The sequence below is a fragment of the Salmo salar genome, chromosome ssa04, assembly GCF_905237065.1.
Source record: "Salmo salar chromosome ssa04, Ssal_v3.1, whole genome shotgun sequence".
Taxonomy (NCBI): domain Eukaryota; kingdom Metazoa; phylum Chordata; class Actinopteri; order Salmoniformes; family Salmonidae; genus Salmo; species Salmo salar.
The window spans coordinates 37,769,810-37,794,099 of NC_059445.1; the positions used below are offsets into that span (position 1 = coordinate 37,769,810).

The following is a 24,290-nucleotide window of genomic DNA, read 5'->3' on the forward strand; positions in this document are numbered from 1 at the left end:
TTCTGATCTTTCTTTCACTAATTGGTTTTCAGATCAGCTCTGAAAAAGATCTGATTCGAAAAGATCTGATGTGATTGGTCAAAAGACCAATTAGTTGAAAAAAGATCGGAATTGGGCTGCCTGTGTAAACGCAGCCAAATGCACCTCTGAAAGGGTGTGGGGTTATGATAGCGGCTCTTGGACATGTAGGACTATAAATGGGACAGCACTGGAACCAATCCTGTGCTTTATCTGTCCTTCATTGACACAACAACAAAGCAGATATTGTAGCACACACAATGCCGTCTGAAATGATGGAGATGGTGTGAGGTTTTGTTGCCGCTTTTACTGTAAATTAGAAACCCCATTCTTTTATGGGTCCCTCGAGCTGACATTGAGATATGAAGTGCACGTGCTGTACATGACAAGTTGACAACAGAACAACGGATTGACGGTTGTTGCACTGTAAGTGAATGCCTATTCTATAATCGTCAAACTGTGTGCAGAGGACATGACTTAGCAGCATGTCCCCTGAATGTTTTGTATGGGCTTTTGATATTCTGTTCACATTTTTCTGCTTCTCCTCTTGCTTACTGCCGATTTCCTCTGTCTGTCATGTCAATGTGCTGTGTGAAGGAAGTTGATGGTCGCCATCAGGTCAGCAGTAACATCCAGAATACGGACAGATGGAACAGACAGAACCAAACGGAGTGGATAGAAGAGGGTGTGCCATCAGATTCACACAACCCCAGTAATGACTTTGAGTTGCAATCGCCATCTCAAGTGATTGTGGCCTGCAAGCTAAATCCGTCTTAATGGGATATGATGATGAGAAAATAAATGTGGATACAGATTGACCGCTACAGCACGTGGCACTATTAAAATCGGTTTTAACGAATGATTTGCCTGGACTATAAATCAATAAAGCACTAAGTCATCATGAGAAAATAGCAGTAGAGTTTAAGAATGCAGTTGATACTGTAGAGAGTTATGACACACAGGAGGACGAAGCCACGAGGCGAGGCAGGTCAGGAGTCTTTAGTAACGCCTGACTCACTGTGGGGACCAGAGGAGGTGATTGGTGGATTCCCTAACCAACCACCCATCATGTCCTTGTTCCACCTGGACTGACCTGCTATGACATTGTGGTGCTGAATCTCCCAAAATAAATGTCCCTGAACTGAATAAAGTATGACTTGAGGACTGTAGCGGTATTAACAAAAGTTATTATTGTCCCGTATGCTGCTGACTAAACCTTATGTTTTATGACTAGTTCTCCCTCTTCCTCTCCTCCTCCTCCTCTTCCCGTCAGACCTCTTTGTGAGAACAGTGTGGGGGTGTGACGGCTGGAAACAGATTTGCTAACATCCCATCCCATCTCATCCTACACTCCCTCCCCACTGTAACCACAGTGCAATTATGTCACATTTCACAGAGGTGGTCCTCACAGAACCATTCAGTAGGAACAAAGCTTCTAATCACAGCCCAAATGGTCTGTTGTCTGAAGCCTGAGCAAACATTGAACACATAGACGTGTCCTTTAAAGGGGTAATTGCTACGGCAGTTGCTACATCCATTTCTGGACTTATAAATGAATGATATACATTGATTCTTGAAGAATATTACTGATAAATGCCTCATATGAGCTGTCGTACCCCACCAGAACCCAAAATATAAGGTTGTTTGACTCCAATGTTTGCAAAATAAATGTAAACGTACACTGTATAGCTTCAAAACATGGTTACAACTATACTTTTGACATCATGGAGGGTGACTCCTTGCATCCATAGCTCTGTCAGTTTTTTACTGAAACAGTGGCGGGCAGACCACTTTATTGTTTCGACTGCTGATCGTCGCTCTAAGGTTCAAATGAAAGAGTCTGGACGACTAAAATGAATGGGTGAAATGTATTTCAATTCATTACAATATCCCCAAAATATATCATCTAAACATTCCGGGTATACTTTCTTTAAATTCAAATCCAATGTGATAAACTGAATTTTGATACACAAACAAATGACAACAATGCCATCAGAGTGGAGTGTATTGCAGTGGATAAACAGTCGGTGACTGTGCCGAATATCGTCAGTGTCTTTCAATGTATTCCTTTTTAAATCTTACCTTCAGGTCTCTGTGAACGACTCCCATCTGATGACAATGAAGCACTGCCTCCAGAATCTGCTGAATACAATGACTATGAAGAGAGAGAGAAAACAGAACGACTGAGTGGGCTGGGAGTTCGGCGGCATTAAATTGAGTGCTATTGAAAATGGGCTTTGCTTCAGCATTAATCCACACATCATTTGGGGAAAAAATGGTCTCTGCACCTATAAAGACACAACGAGCCGTTAGATTTGGCCATTCATTTTCCTAAAGCTGTCGATCAACAGAGTAGCATGGGCCAAAGCCTGTCTAATGAATTTCTGCATGTTGGGCTGGGCGTCAGTGGGAGGCTAATTAGCCACTACACTCAGCTGTCAATCAAGCAGTGGAGCAGCGAGAGCCCGGTCCGCAGAGAGAGAGAGAGACTGATACACTAAGCCCGGAGCGAAACGTGTACATTGATTGGAGGTCACTCCTACACCTCCACAACCATCTGTTTCCATTTGATTCTATTCATTAATTTGTCCTGTCGCTCTGTCACTGCAAATCAATGGCCCAGTCAGTAGCTTTCACTGGTTAGGTGAAGTGGGGAAATTCTCTATCCATGAAGGGGCTTATGCAGGTAAAGCTGATCAATCCAAATGAACACTCCAATAATTCAAGAAAGAAAAGAAAGGCCTCTGACTGACTACATCACAAAAAAGGGTTGTAATAGCCTGGGATAAAAATCTTTAGACAATATATGTCAGGGTTCTTTATCTATGCCTTTAGGTCCGCCCTAATCTCTCTGGATTGGGAGTGTGGTGACCTCTGTATAATCCACCTAATTTAATACATTTTACAGCTCAAATTATTACGTTGAAATCTCTACATTGCTATTCTCACGTATCTGTGTTTTGGTGTATGCTGTGTGTATCTGTGTTTTGGTGTATGATGTGTGTATCCGTGTTTTGGTGTATGCTGTGTGTATCTGTGTTTTGGTGTATGCTGTGTGTATCTGTGTTTTGGTGTATGATGTGTGTATCTGTGTTTTGGTGTATGATGTGTGTATCCGTGTTTTGGTGTATGCTGTGTGTATCTGTGTTTTGGTGTATGCTGTGTGTATCTGTGTTTTGGTGTATGATGTGTGTATCTGTGTTTTGGTGTATGATGTGTGTATCTGTGTTTTGGTGTATGATGTGTGTATCTGTGTTTTGGTGTATGATATGTGTATCTGTATGATGTGTGTATCTGTGTTTGGGTGTATGATATGTGTATCTGTATGATGTGTGTATCTGTGTTTGGGTGTATGATATGTGTATCTGTATGATGTGTGTATCTGTGTTTTGGTGTATGATGTGTGTATCTGTGTTTTGGTGTATGATGTGTGTAACCGTGTTTTGGTGTATGATGTTTGTAACCGTGTTTTGGTGTATGATGTGTGTATCTGTGTTTTGGTGTATGCTGTGTGTATCTGTGTTTTGGGTGTATGCTGTGTGTATCTGTGTTTTGGTGTATGATGTGTGTATCTGTGTTTTGGTGTATGATGTGTGTATCTGTGTTTTGGTGTATGATGTGTGTATCTGTGTATGCTGTGTGAGGCAGGTAGTCTAGCGGTTAAGAGCATTGGACCAGTAACCGAAAGGTCCCTGGTTTGAATCCCTGATCCGACTAGGTGAAAAATCTGTCTGTTCCTTTGAGCAAGGCACTTAACCCTAGTCGCTCTGGGAGGTGGTTTCACTGACCTGGCGTCGGCCTCGCTGTAGTACTCTCGAGCAACAATGTCTTCAAAGAGCTCCCCGCCTGTCACTCTGAGGAAGAGAGGATTGTGAGGCTGCCGGTTTCAAGGATGCAGGTGGACTGGAGCATGGAGCCAATGTGAGAGAAATACACCCTTCCCTGTACCCTTCATATCAGCCACTGAGACATGTTGACATGGAACCTAACAGGCACCTCAATGGTACATTTCTGATGTGAGAAAAGGCAAATCATTGACAAAACTCTATTCGTCGTCTCACTGTTGCAAAGTACAGACTATGAGAGTATGAATCCTTTAAAATATGCATTCTCAGGGCTTAGGGCAACACATACCAGTGTGTAATGTATTGCAATGAGTGCAAGGGCGTGGGTGCTGACATTTCAAAGTTCAAAGCAGCCTTCAGTGTGGGAAAGTGTGGGGAAATTGCCTTGTCAATTTGTCAGTATGATGAAGTCCATGCTCCCATTTAATAGGTGGGTGTGAGGCCATCCATCTATCAGACAGCCTCAACTAAAATAGTGGATTCCAGAGCAGAACACCCTGCCTGGCTTTCTGCTGCATGGGAGAAATGTTGCACCTGGGAGCTGGTCCCTGTGGTGTTGGTGAGTCAGATAAACTACATTCGTAAAGTATTCGTTGCAGCCTTGATCTAAAATAGATTTTTTAAAAAATGTTTCTTATCAATCTACATACAATACCTCATGATGACGAAGCAAAAACAGGTTTTTTTAGATTTTTTTGCAAATGTATCAAAAAAACTATAAAATATCACATTTACATAAGTATTCAGACCTTGTACTCAGTAATTTGGTGCCGCACCTTTGGCAGCGATTACAGCGTCGAGTCTTCTTCGGTGTGACGCTACAAGCTTGGCACACCTGTATTTGGGGATTTTCTCCCATTCTTCCCTGCAGATCCTTTCAAGCTCTGTCAGATTGGATGAGGAGCGTCGCTGCTATTTTCAGGTCTCTCCAGAGATGTTTGATCGGGTTCAAGTCCGGGCTCTGGCTGGGCCACTCAAGGACATTCAGAGACTTGCCTCAACGCCACTCCTGCGTTGTCTTGGCTGTGTGCCTAGGGTCTTTGTCCTGTTGGAAGATGAAACTTCGCCCAAGTCTGAGGTCCTGAGCGATCTGGAGCAGGTTTTCATCAAGAAACTCTCTGTACTTTGCTCTGTTCATCTTTCCCTAGATCCTGACTAGTGTCCCAGTCCCTGCCACTGAAAAACATCCCCACAGCATGATGCTGCCACCACCATGCTTCACCGTAGGGATGGTGCCAGGTTTCCTCCAGACATGACGCTTGGCAATCAGGCCAAAGAGTTCAATCTTGGTTTCATCAGACCAGATAATCTTGTTTCTCATGGTCTGAGAGTCGTTTAGGTGCCTTTTGGCAAACTCCAAGAGGGCTGTCATGTGCCTTTTACAGAGGAGTGGCTTCCATCTGGCCACTCTACCATAAAGGCCTGATTGGTGGAGTACTGAGCAGATGGTTGTCCTTCTGGAAGGTTCTCCCATCTCCACAGAGGAACTCTGGAGCTCTGTCAGAGTGACCATCGGGTTCTTGGTCACCTCTCTGACCAAGGCCCTTCTCCCCCAATTGTTCAGTTTGGCTGGGAGGCCATCTATAGGAAGAGTCTTGGTGATTCCAAACTTCTTCCATGTAAGTATCGATGGAGGCCACTTTGTTCTTCAATGCTGCAGAAATGTTTTGGTACTCTTCTCCAGATCTGTGCCTCGACACAATCCTGTCTCGGCGCTCAACAGACAATTCCTTCGACCTCATGGCTCGGTTTTAGCTCTGACATGCTCTATCAAATGTGGGACAGGTGTGTGCCATTCCAAATCATGTCCAATCAATTGAATTGACCACAGGTGGACTCCAATCAGGTTGTAGAAACATCTCAAGGATGATCAATGGAAACAGGATGCACCTGAGCTCAATTTTGAGTCTCATAGCAAAGGATCTGAAAACTTATGTAAATAAGGAATTTACATAAAAACCTGTTTTCGCTTTGTTATTATGGGGTATTGAGTGTAGATTGATGAGGAAACATTTTTATTTAATCCATTTTAGAATAAGGCTGCAATGTAACAAAATGTGGAAAAAGTGAATACTGAATACTTTCCGAATGCACTGTATTTGTGGGCCTATTTTATAAACCTGCTAGTACAGAGGGATTGGGCTCTGACAAAGCAGTTTGCTCCAAAATGTGTCAGCTTTAAAGACTATCCAAGGTAATTTAGTTTGTATTTTCCTAGTCTCTCATTTGTGTCCTTTTGGAAATTTCACTAAGTATCTGTGGCTGATCTCACAGAATTAAAGGCCCAATTCAGCCATTTTTATGTCAGTATCAAATCATTTCTGGGTAACACTTAAGTATTTTACTGTGGTCAAATGGTCAAAAAGAAACAAAAATAGCTTCTTAGCAAGACCAATTTCTCAAGCAAGAATTTTGCTAGGACTGTCTGGGAGTGGTCTGAGTCGGGAGGGGGAAACTGAAAACTAGCTGTTATTGGCAGAGAGGTTTGGAACTATTTCTTATTGGTCTATTAACAAATTCACAGCATGGTGATGTCACCAGGCAGACCAAAACTCCATCCCACCACAACAGGCTGAAACTTCAAACAGCTCTTACACTAAACGGACATTATCATAATTTTCACAATTTCACAGTATTTATTCCAACCTCATAGTGTGGCAATATTTATAAAACACAGGAGGCTGCACTGGGCCTTATAACAAATGATAGGGCACAATAAGCAAAGAGAAGATATTGTATGGAGTTGTGCTCATGGGACTGCTTCTTAACAATACCCTGCTGTTTCAAATCAGTTAAGAATAACTTGCATTGTCATCAAGATCTTCTTATGCAACACTTTGTCCTGCTGCTCACTGTCTCACACTTACAAAGCTGTTTTTCATTCAGAGACATTAACAGGGAAGAGGCAGGTAAAAGAAGACACCTCACAACGGATGCAAGAAGAGTTCTCTTAAAGTTACAATACTGTAAGACTTTACCAATGTTAAAGTGTCCAGTTTCTGTAATGAAAAGCATTCAACGCCTCCAGAATACTGTAATCACTGTTTTGCAGACTGAAATCAACAGTTCCTTGAAAGGCATTGAAAGGTATTACATCATTTGAGTGTTTAAAATGCTTATAATGGTGACTTTTACAGAACTATTATGGTGCACTCAAACGAAGTACACTCAACACTACATGGGCTCTTTAGCCATAACTAGCAGTTAGATCCAAACCACAGCCTATACTGTATAGCTTACTAAGGAGCTCATTGAATTCAGGACCTCTACTAATATTAATGGTAGATAGTGATTCACTGTGGTTCCGTCTTATACGGACTGCTCTGATCAGTGAGAGTAGGACACACATCAAGACTCACGTCAAGCTACCGCCCAAACCAGAAACATCACTGTGTCATTAACGTCAATCATCCTCACTGTGTGTGTGAAAGCAGACGGAATGATGCAGCAGATAAATTCACGGCAGTGCATTACTCACAGGTCAAAGATCAGGTAGTGATGCCCCTCCTCTGAGATGCTGTCATGGAGACGCACTGGATGGAGAAAAGAGAGAAAATAAGTAAACATATGCAGGAAAGCCCTAATATTTCACACATAGAATGCATAGTCAATAACCTTCAAATATCTAAATCACACATCTCAATCACCCAGTCCACTGCATATGTCAAATCACAGTGTCTCACATTCCCCAAAATACACTATATGGCCAAAAGTATGTTGACACCCCTTCAAATTTGTGGATTCGGCTATTTCAGCAACAGGTGTATAAAATCGAGCACACAGCCATGCAATCTCCATTGACAAACATTGGCAGTAGAATGGCCTGTACTGAAGCGCTCAGTGACTTTCAATGTGGCACCGTCATAGGATGCCACCTTTCCAACAAGTCAGTTCGTCAAAGTTCTGCCCTGCTAGAGCTGCCCCGGTCAACTGTAAGTGCTGTTATTGTTAAGTGGAAACATCTAGGAGCAACAACGGCTCAGCCGCGAAGTGGTAGGCCACACAAGCTCACAGCATGGGACCGTCGAGTGCTGAAGCGCATAAAAATCGTCTGTCCTCATGTTGCTATACTCACCGAGTTCCAAACTCCCTCTGGAAGCAATGTCAGCACAATAACGGTTCGTCGGGAGCTTCATGAAATGGGTTTCCATGTCCAAGCAGCCACACACAAGCCAAAGATCACTACGCATAATGGCAAGCATTGGCTAAAGTGGTATAAAGTTCGCCACTATTGGACTCTGGAGCAGTGGAAATGCATTCTCTGGAGGGATGAGTCACGCTTCACTATCTGGCAGTCCGACGGATGAATCTGGGTTTGCCGGATGTCAGGAGAACGGTACAGTACCTGCCTGAATGCATACTGCCAGCTGAAAAGTTTGGTGGAGGAGGAATAATGGTCTGGGGCTGTTTTTCATGGTACGGGCTAGGCACCTTAGTTCCATTGAAGGGAAATCTTAACGCTACAGCATACAATGACATTCTAGATGACTCTGCTTAAAACTTTGTGGCAACAGTTTGGGGAAGGCCCTTTCCTGTTTCAGCATGACAATGCCCCGTGCACAAAGCAAGGTCCATATAGAAATGGTTTGTCGAGATCAGTGTGGAAGAACTTGACCGGCCTGCACAGATCCTTGACCTCAATCCCATCGAACACCCTTGGGATGAATTGGAATGCTGACTGCGAGCCAACATCAGTGCCAGACATCACCAACGCTCTTGTGGCTGAATGGAATGCAAGTCCCTGCAAGTCCCTAATGCCCATGATTTTGGAATGAGACAATCGACGAACAGGTGTTCACATACTTTTTTTGAGAATATCTAGGTTTTGATTATAGGTAGGCCTAACTGAAGTGATGTGGTATATACTGTTCATGAATTACTTTAGTCAAGCTTAGATAGTGCTTCTGATGTCCTGTTGCTGTCCTTATGTTATCTCCGCGATGGAGAGAATCTCTCTCTCTTTCTCTCTTCTACCCACCAGTGCCCACCACACTCCTCCCCTCCCCCAGCAGGCAGTGTTGTGCTGCTCTGTGTGCATGTGTGTGGGCGTGTGTGCACTGAGAGAGAGAGAGAGAGAGAGAGAGAGAGAGGGGAGAGGACACACGTGCTTTTGTGTGTGGGTGCTGAGATAGAAAGGGGAACAAAGTGGAAGACTGCAGTTTAGATACCTTCACCTGCCAACACCGATACATAGCAACCGTCTCACCATTACATAAGCCTGAAACAGCAATCTCAATTCATTCTGCTTAACGTTGCCGGAAAATACTTTGATTTGCATTCGCCACTTTCAACATTTCTAAACAACACCCCCCCCACTTCCTTTTTTGCTGGGTTTTGCTTGTTGTTTTTGTCTACACTTAAAGTATGTCTTATTTCCTAAAAACTGCAGAAATCCTATACCAAACGGAGGTATAGAGAGGGAACTTTTCAAAAGTAGTCATGGAAGTAGTGACATTCTAAATGTCCTCATCGGTTTTGATAGCCTTGTGATCCTGAACTGCTGTTTTGTTCACAAAGAGGGTTTTAGCAGAGGAAAAGGCCAATCTGGTGTTACTTCCTGATGGTGATGCTTTTGGCCTGTCGCTGTCTGCTTTTGGTTCTCTTGGCAGGGCTTTCCATATCCCCTCTGTTATGGGTTGTGACTAGGTTGTCCCAAATGGTGTATTTCCTGAGAACTCTTGATGGAAATCTTTGATGTCAGCCTCTTTAAGAACCTTTCCTTTACCAATCACTTGTCCAGGCTGTTGTTAGGCTATCTGAATATAGATGTGTTTGGGTCGCTCTTGAATTACGGTGGCATTTGGGCATGGCATTTTATATATACTGCTCAAAAAATAAAGGGAACACTTAAACAACACATCCTAGATCTGAATGAAAGAAATCATCTTATTAAATACCTTTTTCTTTACATAGTTGAATGTACTGACAACAAAATCACATAAAAATAATCAATGGAAATCCAATTTATCAACCCATGGAGGTCTGGATTTGGAGTCACACTCAAAATTAAAGTGGAAAACCACAATACAGGCTGATCCTACTTTGATGTAATGTCCTTAAAACAAGTCAAAATGAGGCTCAGTAGTGTGTGTGGCCTCCACGTGCCTGTATGACCTCCCTACAACGCCTGGGCATGCTCCTGATGAGGTGGCGGATGGTCTCCTGAGGGATCTCCTCCCAGACCTGGACTAAAGCATCCGCCAACTCCTGGACAGTCTGTGGTGCAACGTGGCGTTGGTGGATGGAGCGAGACATGATGTCCCAGATGTGCTCAATTGGATTCAGGTCTGGGGAACGGGCGGGCCAGTCCATAGCATCAATGCCTTCCTCTTGCAGGAACTGCTGACACACTCCAGCCACATGAGGTCTAGCATTGTCTTGCATTAGGAGGAACCCAGGGCCAACCGCACCAGCATATGGTCTCACAAAGGGGTCTGAGGATCTCATCTCGGTACCTAATGGCAGTCAGGCTACCTCTGGCGAGCACATGGAGGGCTGTGCGGCCCCCCAAAGAAATGCCACCCCACACCATGACTGACCCACCGCCAAACCGGTCATGCTGGAGGATGTTCCAGGCAGCAGAACGTTCTCCACGGTGTCTCCAGACTCTGTCACGTCTGTCACGTGCTCAGTGTGAACCTGCTTTCATCTGTGAAGAGCACAGGGTGCCAGTGGCGAATTTGCCAATCTTGGTGTTCTCTGGCAAATGCCAAACGTCCTGCACGGTGTTGGGCTGTAAGCACAACCCCCACCTGTGGACGTCGGGCCCTCATACCACCCTCATGGAGTCTGTTTCTGACCGTTTGAGCAGACACATGCACATTTGTGGCCTGCTGGAGGTCATTTTGCAGGGCTCTGGCAGTGTTCCTCCTGCTCCTCCTTGCACAAAGGTGGAGGTAGCGGTCCTGCTGCTGGGTTGTTGCCCTCCTACGGCCTTCTCCACGTCTCCTGATGTACTGGCCTGTCTCCTGGTAGCGCCTCCATGCTCTGGACACTACGCTGACAGACACAGCAAACCTTCTTGCCACAGCTCGCATTGATGTGCCATCCTGGATGAGCTGCACTACCTGAGCCACTTGTGTGGGTTGTAGACTCCGTCTCATGCTACCACTAGAGTGAAAACACCGCCAGCATTCAAAAGTGACCAAAACATCAGCCTGGAAGCATAGGAACTGAGAAGTGGTCTGTGGTCCCCACCTGCAGAACCACTCCTTTATTGGGGGTGTCTTGCTAATTGCCTATAATTTCCACCTGTTGTCTATTCCATTTGCACAACAGCATGTGAAATGTATTGTCAATCAGTGTTGCTTCCTAAGTGGACAGTTTGATTTCACAGAAGTGTGATTGACTTGGAGTTACATTGTGTTGTTTAAGTGTTCCCTTTATTTTTTTGAGCAGTGTATATTTTTTGACCATTATGATAACATTGTGCCACCAGTAGAAGTAGTAACACCAATGAGAAATGTTGGGTACATTTTCTAGAAATCTACGGTCATCAGTCCTTTAAAAATAATTGACAAAAGTGACATAATTCATTCTATATTTTAATAGCCCTTGTTTTTATTGACCTATATAATATATGAAATACTTTTGTTTACTGTCTAGCATTCATAATAATAGATTGATTTCTCTAAATCCCCAAAAACATATCACTACACCTCTACACATCCAGCGGGACAAGCCAATTTGCTAGTCCCCTGTAGTTTCTACAATGCATACAAATAGATGTTTTGCAGTTTAACAGACTTACATATGTCTTCGTATAACAGTTAAATAAAACAGAAAAGGTATGCTTTGTCATGTTTTTGTCCTTTGAAATTGTTTTTACGTGGCGTCCAAGTCAAGGGACAGCATTTACCACCGCTATTCAAGAAGGAATTCTAGCTGAATAGGGATGGGATGGTTAAAGTACTTTGTCTCTCCCACAGAGCAATATGACAACACACTGAGGAAAGCTTTATTACACGGTTGAGAGCCTCTACACTGATACGCCAATTATCCCTAGCAGAACACAATGCCTTCAAGTGTGGCAACATCATCATATAGGTAGGGACTGCTGTCAATCCACCAAACATGAAAAGCATGAGCCTTTAGGATATCTCCAAACCGCTATATGGGTGTTACTGTCGTAATGGGTTTGAGTGGGTCTTCTACAAAAAACCATTCCCAGGAATCACACAACTTACAACAACAAAAAAAACTGGCATATTCTATTGAGAACCAAACGTACCAAACCTGGCCCCTAGCCCTTGGCGTGATGAGCCTGAATTAGGAGTATTAGAGCCAATTCATCCAACACGTTAGTTCTCTCCTCTCCTGGATCTATGTGGGCGGACTTTGGCTCTTTGACGAATAGCCGCCCCCGATTTCGGCAGAGGAAGGCTGCCATGTAAAGAATGTGCCGATAAACAAAACGAGTCAATCCGAAGGCTGCAAAGTCAATTGGGAGGTTTTAACTGGTGCTCTGCACCGTCTCAACCAGCATGGTGGATGTAGGAGCACATGAAAAACGCTGGACATGGGCCAGTTCGTTAATAGCCTGTGATGGTCGGTTAGGCTCAGGGATAGAGAGCACAGGATGAGGGAAGTGTGTCTCAATGCATCCAGCGGATTCAGAAAAAGGCAGCTAGCTCACGTCAGAGCCTATACTGTACAGAACCCGGGAACATGACTACATTATCAGGGGAGAGCTTGACGCTGATGATCTTTATTCTATTGAGCTGCAGTCTGTGCAGGCAAATTTCCCACAAGGGCTATAAAATGCATACACGGCCACAGGGGCAAATCTTCAGCGAGATGACAGCAGATAATGTATTCCTTTCCTCCCCGTCTGTCTGTTTAGGAGCAGGAGGAATTCAGTTTAATGTTGATAGAAGGCTGGATGTTTCAGCTTCCCCCTCTCTCTCTCTCCTCTATCCCTGACAGATCACAAAACAGCATACAACCTTATCTGAGGTCATCCACAGGCCACACTCGTATTGATTCTCTCTCTGACCACTCGGAGGCTGGGTTAGACATACTGTACAGTACTGTCAAGTCGTGTTCCCTCTCTTCCTCTCTCATTCCCTCTCCCTCTCTCTCACACACTTCAAACGGTTGAAAACATCTTCAGATTAATAATGCAGTTATATTTACAATGTAGTAATCTAGCAGACATTCTTATTAAGAGCAATTTGCAATGAATGTATTCATCTTAAAATAGCTAGGTGAGACAACCACATATCACAGTCATAGTAGTACAATTTTCCTCAATAAAGTAGCTATCAGCAAAGTCAGTGCTAGTAGAAAAATAAAAGTGAAAGCTTTTTTTATGGGGGGTGGATAAGACATATGTCTTATTTAACATTATTTTTTGAAGAGGTAGGGTTTCAGACGTTTTCGGTGAGATGGGCAGGGACTATGCTGTCCTAGCATCAGGAGGAACCTCGTTCCAGCATTGGAGTAGCAGGACAGAGAAGAGCTAGGACTGGACTGAACAGGACCTGACCCCCGTAAGGGACAGCCAAGAGACCAGAGGTTGCAGAACGGAGGGCTCGCTTGGGGGGTAGGGTTGGAGCGTAGCCTGAAGGCATTACCATGGTCTTGTAGTGGATGCGAGCTTCAACTGGAAGCCAGTGGAGTGTGCAGAGGAGCGGGGTGACATGGGAGAACTTGGGAAGGTTGAACACCAGACGGGCTGCGGCGTTGTAGATAAGTTGCAGGGGTTTGATAGCACAAGCGGGGAGCCCAGCCAACAGAAAGTTGCAATAGTCCAGACGGGAGATGACAAGAGCCTGGATTAGGACCTCCGCCGATTCCCGGTGTGAGAAAAGGTTGTACTCCGCAGGAGCGAGTTGCTGCTTTGACGTTTGCAGAGAACAACAGGGTGTTGTCCAGGCTCATGCCAAGGTTCTTTGCATTCTGGGAGGGGGACACCGGGGAGTCAACTGTGATGGAGAGATCTTGTACAGTCAATCTTGTCCATGGCAGCGAGTGGGATGCATTATTAAACACGTATGGGGCTGAGAAAAGTAGGAAAGTGCTTCTCAGCCTATTAATCAGTAAATTACCGATTGTGGTCCTGAGCCGGCTCTGACGGTGCCACACCTCAGGCTGTCACAGAGTGACGTTCCCCGGCTGTACGCACAGGAACCACAACAGTCAGCTAGCTGTCTGTCTCTCTGGATGGCTGTCGTACTTTCACTGGGCACATGATTCTGCTCAATGGAGGCAGATTACATCAACGCAGACAACAGTAAGTTTACAATACGTTTTCTATGCTGCCGAAAGAATCTGATCCAAGATTAGTGACGTATCTTTTTGAAGTGTCCCAGTCTGAACTGCTTCATATTAGCTAGTGTGAAAGAATGTATATAACGTAACACATAATATTGTGGAGTCAGCCAATCAATGAGACAGAATAACCAAACAATTATTTGAATGGATCATAGTGCTTCTGAGATATACTGAAAGAGTGAGAATAGGATGAGGAAGCCAGCATGACCTGACTGGCCTCCAAAAACGAAAGAACTCACCGATGTTTGAGTGCTTCAGCAGTCGGCAGATCCTGGCCTCTCTGTCCAGCTTCTGGTGATCTGAAACGGAAAAAAACACAGACAGGTTCATAATGCAGGATACAGTATGTCTCTTTCCCAGACATGGGTCTTTGTCAGGTTCCATGTCAAATACGATGTACAGAACTGTGTAATAATTCAACTGTCAGGCCAGAGCTGGTCTGGCTCTGGTTCAGCAGCTCTGTGGCCTGATGATGGGCTGTCTATGGAGCTGGTTATCTGCGGATAGATGGCTAAGATGGCACCAACAGAGGGCGCCTTGACTTGAGCTCCAATAAAACATTGCAGGTTTCTACTTTGTGTTTTTCTCTCATTTTCATAATCCGTTTGTTTCGTGATTACCATTTTGATTCTTTTATTTCACTTTGTCCTGCATATTGGAGCTCGAAGCCTAAGATTTTCACTGTACACTACAATAACACCTGCAACTCTGTACGTCTGATTATTCAACACTCTGGCTCTGAAATCATTCTAGACCTCAGCTGAATCTGATAATGATTTATGTGGCTGTTGAGAAAGTTGAGGAGTCTTAATGACTTGGTGTTACCTTGCATTGTAAACTGTCATGGTCAAAACATAGTGATTAAATGGTTGTAAAATTCGGGAGAGGTCTGTCCGTGATAAAGAAATGCTCTGCTTTTTTTGACACCACACTCCACAAAGCAAGTCCTGAAGGCTGTAGTTTTATCTAACCTTGATTATTGCCCGGTCACACGCTGCAAAAAAGGACCTAGAAAAACTGCAGCTGGCCCAGAACAGAGTAGCACATCTTGCTCTTCACTGTAATCAGAGAGCTAATATGAATACTATGCATGCCAGTCTCTCTTGGCTAAAAGTAGAAGAGAGACTGACTGCATCACTTCTTCTTTTTATAATATTAATGTGTTGAATTCCAAACAGTTTGCATATTCAACTTACACACAGCTTAAAAACAAAGGTGTCCATGTATGCCAATGACTCAAGTTTTATATTAAGTCCGCAAGCTAGATGCCTGCAATGTCTCATTGAAGGTCTAGATAACTTTTCTGGATTCTTTGGACAAAAACCTAAATCATGATAAGTGTACAATATTACGTATTGGATCTTTAAAAAAATAAAACTTTTACATTACCCTGCAGTTTACCTATAAAATGGGCTACCGGTGAAGTAGACAAACTTGGTATTCATATCACAAAAGATATAAATGAGCTCTCCACAATGAATTTCAATAGAAAACTTGTAAAAATAGACAAGATCCTGCGACCATGGAGAGGTAAATAGCTGTCTATTTATGGAAAAATTGCCCTGATTAACTCCTTAGTCATATCTCAGTTTACTAACTTACTTTAGGGTGCTGCCTAATCCTGATGATTTGTTTTTCGAATAATATGAGCAAAAAATATTTAGCTTTATCTGGGATGCTAAACCAGACAAAAGAAAGTGTGCCTATCTATATAATGAATATGAATTGGGTGGGTTGAGATCATTAAATATAAAAGCACTAAACCTCTCTAAAAGCTTCACTTATTCAAAAGTTTTACTTTTTACTTTTAAGAAAAGCTCATCCATTCTTTAATAATTGCCTTTTTGCCTTTGTGCAGATTGCCATGTCTCATTTTCGATTAATTGAAAATGATACTTTTTTCAAAGTATCTTTCTTTTTCAAACAAGCATTGCAGAGCTGGCTACTATTTCGAATTTTATCCCCCTGAAAAGATAGAACAAATATTACAACAAATATTATGGCTGAACTCAAATGTGCTGGTTGATAAAATACCTGTATTTATGGGAAAGATGTTTGAAATTGTATTTTGTAAATGATATTGTACATTGGAACAGTAGAGTTATGTCCTTCATGGAGTTATCAGAATTGTACGGGAAGGTCTGCTCAATCCAAGAGTACAACCAATTGATTACAGCATTACCCCAAAAATAGAGGAGGCAGGTGGCAGTGGGAGGAGGTAGGGAACTGGTCTGTCTGCCCAATATAAAGGATCAAAACTGGTGGAGGAATAAAAATAGCATAAATAGGTAAGTATGCCAGTTTCATTTGAGGACCAGGATGTTGACAGCTATGCCATACAGATTGCAAAATAGTTGGGAAGAGATATTTGATCTACCGATTCCATGCTACAGGGTGTACGAGTTGATATATAAAATGCTGCAAGATTCAAGACTTCGTGCTTTTCAGCAAAAATTATTATATAGAATTCTTGCCACCAACAAAATGTTGAATATTTGGGGCATTCAATCATCGAAGCTCTGCAGATTTTGTTGTGAGGATTCAAAATCAACAGACCATTTATTTTGGTATTGCCCTCAGGTAGCCTGTTTCTGGTCTCAGGTTCAGGAATGGCTGAAAATGCATAGCATCGATCTAAAATTGACCCTAGAAATAGTACTGTTGAGAGATCTGGAGAGACCGGGTCAGTCAATTAATAATATACTCATACTCTTAGCAAAAGTATTTATCTTCAACTCACAATCTGTGGATTCTATTCGATTAGATAGATTGAAATGATATGTTAAACAACACAGCATAGCTGAAAGATATATGGTGCGTAGAAATCCAAAGAGGGTGGCCAGCAGAGATAGGTGGGAGGGGCTGAGGGAAGCTGAGGGTTGGGATATGGAATTGGAGACAAGTGGGAGTGGAGTTGCTGGGCGGGGGATAGAATGACGTTCAAAGATAAAAGTATTAAAAAAAATTAAGTCAAAATAAAACATAATTAAAAGTACGTTTGAATGACACTAAGGGGCAGTGTTTTTACAGCTAATGCTGGTTTGCCTGAGGCTGATGCCTTGCAGGTGTTTGTACACATGCATTTACACACACTCTCATTCAAATGCACAACATGTGCACATACACGGACACACACACAGGTAAATAGTGCGGTACATGCACTCAAACACTGACAGTTGGCCTTGCTGTTATAATTTTTGTTGTCCTTGATGCCTTTGTTGATTTTTGCATTGTTATTTTCAGTTTTCCTTTCTCTTTTTTTCTCTTTTGTTCATTTTGTTGGTGCATTGGGTCTTGGGGGTGGGGAATGGGGAATAAAAAATAAAAAAATATATTATTTATTTATTTTCTGAGGCTGTGGGGGGGGGGGGGGGTTCGGATGGTTGAGGGGCAGCTCTTGAGGAACTGTGGGGGGGGGGGGGGTCTTGGATGGCTGGCGGTTGGGAGCTTGGGCCGGAGGCTGATGGATCACTGGTTCAGGTCCCCGTTTTTTGACCTTGTGGGAGATCTGTCGACGTGCCCTTGAGCAAGGTGTTAACCCTGGTTGCTTCTGTGTGTCGCTCTGGATGGGAGTCTGTTAGATGACTAATGTGATGTAGTTGTTGAGCGGCTTCACTGCAAGTATATTGTATATTTTAAACGTTCAATAAAAATTGTAATTAAAAATTCAAATGATAGTTCTGACACAGTTCTGACTCACACACTTACCCCACCACAGTCTCCACATAGTAATATATAGAGCCATGATTGCATGGAACTCCCATCTCAGATTGCTCAAGTGAACAGCAAACCTGGTTTAAAAAAACAGATAAAGCAACAGCTCTGAGCAAAGCAAATGCATGTCGTTCTGTACTTGAGCTGTTCTTGTCAATTAATGTTCTGTATTATGTCATGTTTCATGTTTTGTGTGGACCCCAGGAAGAGTAGCTGCTGCTTTGACAACAGCTAATGGGGATCCTAATAAATTACTAAATACTGAATAATACTCTTATAATACCATTATATTATTATAATACCCTTTTTCCTTAAGAGATGTTTGAAAATAAGGCCTGAAATTTCAGCATTTTTTCAAGTTGGCGTTTTGGCCTGCCTGGCGAAGTCACCAGGCGGTTTAAGTTAATAGACAAATAACAAAGGGAGTTTCAAACCTCTCCACCAATAACAGCTATTTTTCAGGATACATATCCCTCCAATTAGGCTCCTTTAGTTAGGTCCCTCACTTAGACCACACCCTCACAGTCCTAGAAAAATTGCTTTTTTCTAAGAAGCAATTTTTGTTTCTTTTTGACCATTTTAATTGAAAACAATCACAATACGGTACTTAATTGTTACCCAGAAATTATTTGAAATGTAGATTACAAAAATTGCTGCATTGGACCATAAATACCAGTGTTGATGATACGGAAGGAAAAAATATTGTACAGTGCCTTCAGAAAGTATTCACACCCCTTTACTTTTTTTACATTTTGTTGTGTTACAGCCTGAATTTAAAATGGATTACTTTGAGATTTTGTGTCACTGGCCTACACACAATATCCCATAATATCCAAGTGGAATTATGTTTTTAGAAATGTTTACAAATTAATTAAAAATGAAAAGCTGAAATGTTTTGAGTCAATAAGTATTCAAACCCTTTGTTGGCAAGCCTAAATAGGAGGAGAAAATCGTATTTGCTTAACAATAAGATGCATGGACTCTGCCTGTGCGCAATAATAGTGTTTAATATGATTTTTGAATGACTACCTCATCTCTTCACCCCACACATACAATTATCTGTAAGGTCCTTCAGTCAAGCAGTGAATTTCAAACAGATTCAACCACAAAGACCAGGGAGGTTTTCCAATGCCTCACAAATGAAGAGCACTTGGTAGATTGGTAGATGGGTAAAAAAAAATCTAAAGCAGACGTTGAACATCCCTTCGAGCACGGTGAAGTTATTAATTAAACGTTGGATGGTGAATCAATAAACCAGCTCAGGGATTTCACCATGATGCCAATGGTGACTTTAAAAAAGTGACAGAGTTTAATGGCTGTGATAGGAGAAAACTGAGGATGGATCAACAACATTGTAGTTACTCCACAATACTAACCTAAATGATGATGGCTGTATCATGTCATTTTACCTTTATTTAACTAGGCAATTCAGTTAACAACAAATTCTTATTTACAATGACAGCCTACACCGGCCAAACCCAGACGACGCTGGGCCAATTGTGCGCCACTCTTATGGGACTCCAAATCACAGCTGGTTGTGATACAGCCTGGATTTGTACCAGGGTGTCTGTAGTGACGCCTCAAGAGCTGAGAGGCAGTGCCGTAGACTGCTGCACCACTCGGGAGCCCTGGGTATGGGAATGTTTTTCATTGGCAAGGACTGGGGAGTTTTTTAGGATAAAAATAAACGGACTAGAGCTAAGCACAGGCAAAACCTGGTTCAGTCTGCTTTCCAACAGACACTGGGAGACAAATTCACCTTTCAGCAGGGCAATAACCTAAAACCAAATATACACTGAATTTGCTTACCAAGACGACATTGAATGTTCCTGAATGGCCTAGTTACAGTTTGACTTAAATCGGCTTCAACATCTATGACAAGACTTAGAAATGGCTGTCTAGCAATGATAGACAACCAACTTAACAGAGCTTGAAGAATTTCTTAAATAATAATGTACAATCCAGGTGTGCAAAGCTCTTAGAGACTTACCCAGAAAGAATCACAGGTGTAATCACTGTCAAATGTGATTCTAACATGTATAGACTCAGGGTGTTGAATACTTTCTGAAGGCACTGTAGATGCTGATGGTTGACAGTGCTGGTAATGTGTAATGAGGGTGTGGGTGGGAGGGTGGGAGGGGGTGATGATGGGCATGGTGCAAAGGAGGAGGTTCAGGAAAAGAGAGAGGTCACATCGCCACGAGCCACTTTCCCCACTAATGAAAGTGAGGGGGAGGGCAGCCAGTGAAATAACAATGCCGCTTTGCCAAATAAATGCTACCTTCCTGTGTGAGAGCGGAGGGCTTTCTGCGGTATTAATGAGCAATCCAAATTGGCAAATGAGGAAGAGGAGACCCCCTTTTCCCTCCTAATTTCTACCCCTCTATTTAATAATACAGCCCTTCACTGTCTGCACAATCTGTAGAGCGCAATCAGGGACAGAGAAGGCCTGTATCAGCCCTAAAGTCGTACAAAGGCATTGCCCTCTTTATCAAGTTCATGATCGCGTCGGAGATTGGATAAACCAAGCCTCCTCCATCATCCAGGCTTTTCTCGTGTGAGCAGAAGCTTCACAGAACCCCAAGTGCTGTGTAGCAGCTACATTTATCATTATAAATGAGTAATGTTTCAGTGATTCCACCATTAGACAGACAAGATATGAAACAAATATCACCTCATTCTTTACTTCTATAATATTTGCTGCCGTACCAGCGTTTTAATAAGTGTATGACAATCTCCCCTCCGTACAGACCTCCTGTACTGTACTGTATCCACTGTAATGTATAAGCAAAGATATGTTCTGGACTTTGAAAATGGTGTTGCTAAGCAACACTGGCAGAATATACCAGAAATAGAATTATAAGATATATGAGTTTGAAAAAAAACTACAGAGGGAAAAGTCACAGCAAACTTAGTTATTATAACCCTGTATATATCATCCAACGGGGAGGATTTCAAATAAAAGCTTCAACAACTCTGAGCACAGGTCAACGGCAATATACAAGGAGAGTGTGAGACGACAATGAACCATACAAAACCGTTTCCCAATCATGTATTACCCAACAACAGGCAAACAGCAAATTACATAAGCCGTAGAAAATGATATGTCCAATACACCATACCAGTGGAACTTTGTACAGTATCATTGGTGTTCAGTGTTCAGTGAATGGATTTACAACTTAACATATGAACAGTATTGATTAACACATCGACACAGACACCATGCCAATGGGTGGTCTTATTTTGCACTCTTGCTGCATGGACTTTAACCTGTAAGGTTCATATCTAGGCAAACATGGACCTGACCCTGGACGAAAACCTGCTGTTTGTCTCCGTGTAGACGCACAATAAATACACTTCTGGATAGTGTGATGCCTTGAGTTGATTTTACCATAACTAATACACATTTTGCTGTGATGCCTTTTTAAAAATCGAAAGTCAGAAATAAAGCTCACTCACAGCTGATTTGGGTTAAATGTTCCAACCAACTCCTCCTGGCCTAGCAGTATATTATCAGAATGCTAATGGACCTCCCCTACTACTCAGCCAAGTGTCTTTCCCTGCTCCATGCAATCCATTCTGTTCACCCTTACACCTGAGCCTTACACCTGAGGGTCCCCAACCCAAAGTCAGTCTCTACATAGCAAGTAGAGAGGCAGGCTTTGTGTAAAAAAGTAAATAGTACATGTAAAATCCCCGCTAATCATTTTGGAGCAAAGCATCTGCATGTATCTTATCTCATGAAGAAATGTCTGCCAAGTCTTCCATAGCCAATTACAGAGGCACACCAACTCATTAGACAGTAACTTAATTATGTGCATCATATTATTGTGACCTGTGATTTAACGCATGAGGAGGTCATATTAAAGGAGTGGTTTACTTTTTTTAACCAAATCTCTATTTTTGATGTAAAAGGGACGTTATAGAAGTCTCCCGACCCCTCCTGTCTCAGCCTCCAGTATTTATGCTGCAGTAGTTTATGTGTCGGGGGGCTAGGGTCAGTCTGTTATATCTGGAGTATTTCTCCTGTCTTATCCGGTGTCCTGTGTGAATTTAAGTAGGCTCTCTCAAATTCTCTCTTTCTCTCTTTTTCGCTCTTTCTTTCTCTCTTTCTTTCTCTCTCTCTGAGGACCTGAGCCCTAGGACCATGCCTCAGGACTACCTGGCTTGATGACTCCTTGCTGTCCCCAGTCCACCTGGCCGTGCTGCTGCTCCAGTTTCAACCGTTCTGCCTGCGGCCTTGGAACCCTGACTTGTTCACCGAACGTGCTACCTGTCCCAGACCTGCTGGTTTCAATTCTCTAGAGACAGCAGAAGCAGTAGAGATACTCTCAATGACCGGCTATGAAAAGCCAACTGACATTTACTCCTGAGGTGCTGACCTGTTGCATCCTCGACAACCACTGTGATTATTATTATTTGACCCTGCTGGTCATCTATGAACATTTGAACATCTTGACCATGTTCTGTTATAATCATCACCCGGCACAGCCAGAAGAGGACTGGCCACCCCTCATAGCCTGGTTCCTCTCCAGGTTTCTTCCTAGGTTCTGGCCTTTCTAGGGAGTTTTTCCTAGCCACCGTGCTTCTACACCTGCATTGCTTGCTGTTTGGGGTTTTAGGCTGGGTTTCTGTACAGCACTTTGTGACATCAGCTGATGTAAGAAGGGCTTTATAAATACATTTGATTTTGATTTCCTTTCATTTGGTTTTGAGAAACTTACCGCCCCAGCAGTAGACTTCTTCATTGCTTGTTCTGCAGTATGGGGGCCATGGCTAAACATGAACAAAGTCTCCAAAAATACCCAAATATGTCCTTTTCAGAAACGGCAAATGTTGTACCTTTCATACTTTTTCCACCAACTTTACCATACCGCCAACTTTTTTTCTGCGTTTTCTTTATATCTGAAAGGTATTGCCTAAATCAAAGCCGAAACTTTTAATTCCGCCAAAAAAACAAGTAATCATTTCAGTAAATGACAGCTTAGTATGAAAGCACAATGCTGAGGAGGCATTGGCACAAACTATGCTCCTAAAGAGTAACTTTCATGAAGAATTTTTTTTAATCGAAAACCAGATGTTTTTGGCATAGTTATAGTTGAAACACGTAAATTCTGGTCTTCATTTTGACAGTTCGTTGCAAAAGTGATATATTTTGGTCTTTTAGTAGTCAATCTATCTATTTTTTTCTAGCTATTTTTTACTGTCTTTTTTCCATTTATGAATGTGTTATTCAATGTGTTTCTCTGGTCTATAGTAGTAAAGGCCAAATCCAATATTTTAACTAATCATTTATTTATTTTCTTGATACCTAAAGGGGTCCTACAATTCAAATTGAAATATCTAAAGGATCCACAGTATGACCATCTTAAAACAATTCCATATGTTAGTTCCATTTAGTATGATATGTTATGTGTCTTATGGTATGTATTCATTTGTGGATGTCCATCACCCATTTCGTATTATACGTTATGAATTACAATTTGTATTATATGTTACGAATTTTCAAAATGTACAATATGTTGCACATTTTCTAAATGTACAATATGTTACGAATTTTCAAAATGTACAATATGTTGCACATTTTCAAAATGTACAATATGTTACGAATTTGCAAATCATATGATACATTATGAATTCTAGCTAGGTGGCTATGTGGGTAACATGCTAAGTAGTTGCAAGGTAGCTAAAAGGTAGTAAGTAGTTGTAAAGTTGCTGATCAGGTAAAATGCTAAAGTTGTCCATGATGAGAACTTGCAATCTTTGGGTTGCTAGAAATTCGTGTTATACACCCACCCACCCAACCAACCACCCACCCACCCACCCACAATACTTAAACCACCCACCCACAATACTAAACATATACTAATTTGAGTGTCCTGGATTTACATTTACTCTGTTACATCTAGTCTATGAGACCAGGCTGGAATTACTGTGGTAATAAATATCATGGAATAGGGAAAATATTGGAATAAAGTAGGCTAATCCAATTGAAAGCATGTATCAAATTGTTGCTTACTAAAACTACTAAAGTCATCCAATCCTTGTAAAACATTTGAAGCAATAGCCTACCTGCGTGTGGTCAACGAGATGATAACCACATCAACACCGGTATTATTGGAACAGCAGCGTTGCGCTGCTTTGAGACAAGCGTGGGGACTCTTCTTGATAAATCAATGTCAGATTTTTGTTTTCACTAAATCTCTGTTTGGATATTGGTTATCGGCTACAATTAGGCTGGTGAAATGTTAGCTAGGTTGAGGTGAGTTTGCTCATCTATCACTCATCAGAAACATTTAGCATGCAATAACGTAGCCTAAATCAAGAATATTATTGTATTTTATTATTTTATATTCTGTTATATTCTTACTGTAAAATATATGTCTGTTGAATGTGATTGGGTAGGTGTGTCTTGTCCGTTTAATGAAACAAAATAAT

At 42.2% G+C, this 24,290-nt stretch overlaps 1 protein-coding gene across 3 annotated transcripts in view; it reads right to left on the reverse strand.

Annotated features, from left to right (window-relative positions):
• The window catches only part of LOC106602935 (calcium/calmodulin-dependent protein kinase type II subunit alpha), a 77,466-nt gene that overhangs the window by 34,971 nt on the left and 18,205 nt on the right, over positions 1 to 24,290 (reverse strand). For all 3 annotated transcript variants that reach the window (XM_045716882.1, XM_014195957.2, XM_014195958.2), the window contains exons 3-6: positions 14,378 to 14,437; positions 7,342 to 7,396; positions 3,807 to 3,872; positions 2,101 to 2,173 (exon numbers count right to left, since the gene is read on the reverse strand). In XM_045716882.1, coding sequence (XP_045572838.1) covers positions 2,101 to 2,173; positions 3,807 to 3,872; positions 7,342 to 7,396; positions 14,378 to 14,437 — 254 coding nt within the window. The remainder of the gene's footprint in view (positions 1 to 2,100; positions 2,174 to 3,806; positions 3,873 to 7,341; positions 7,397 to 14,377; positions 14,438 to 24,290) is intronic.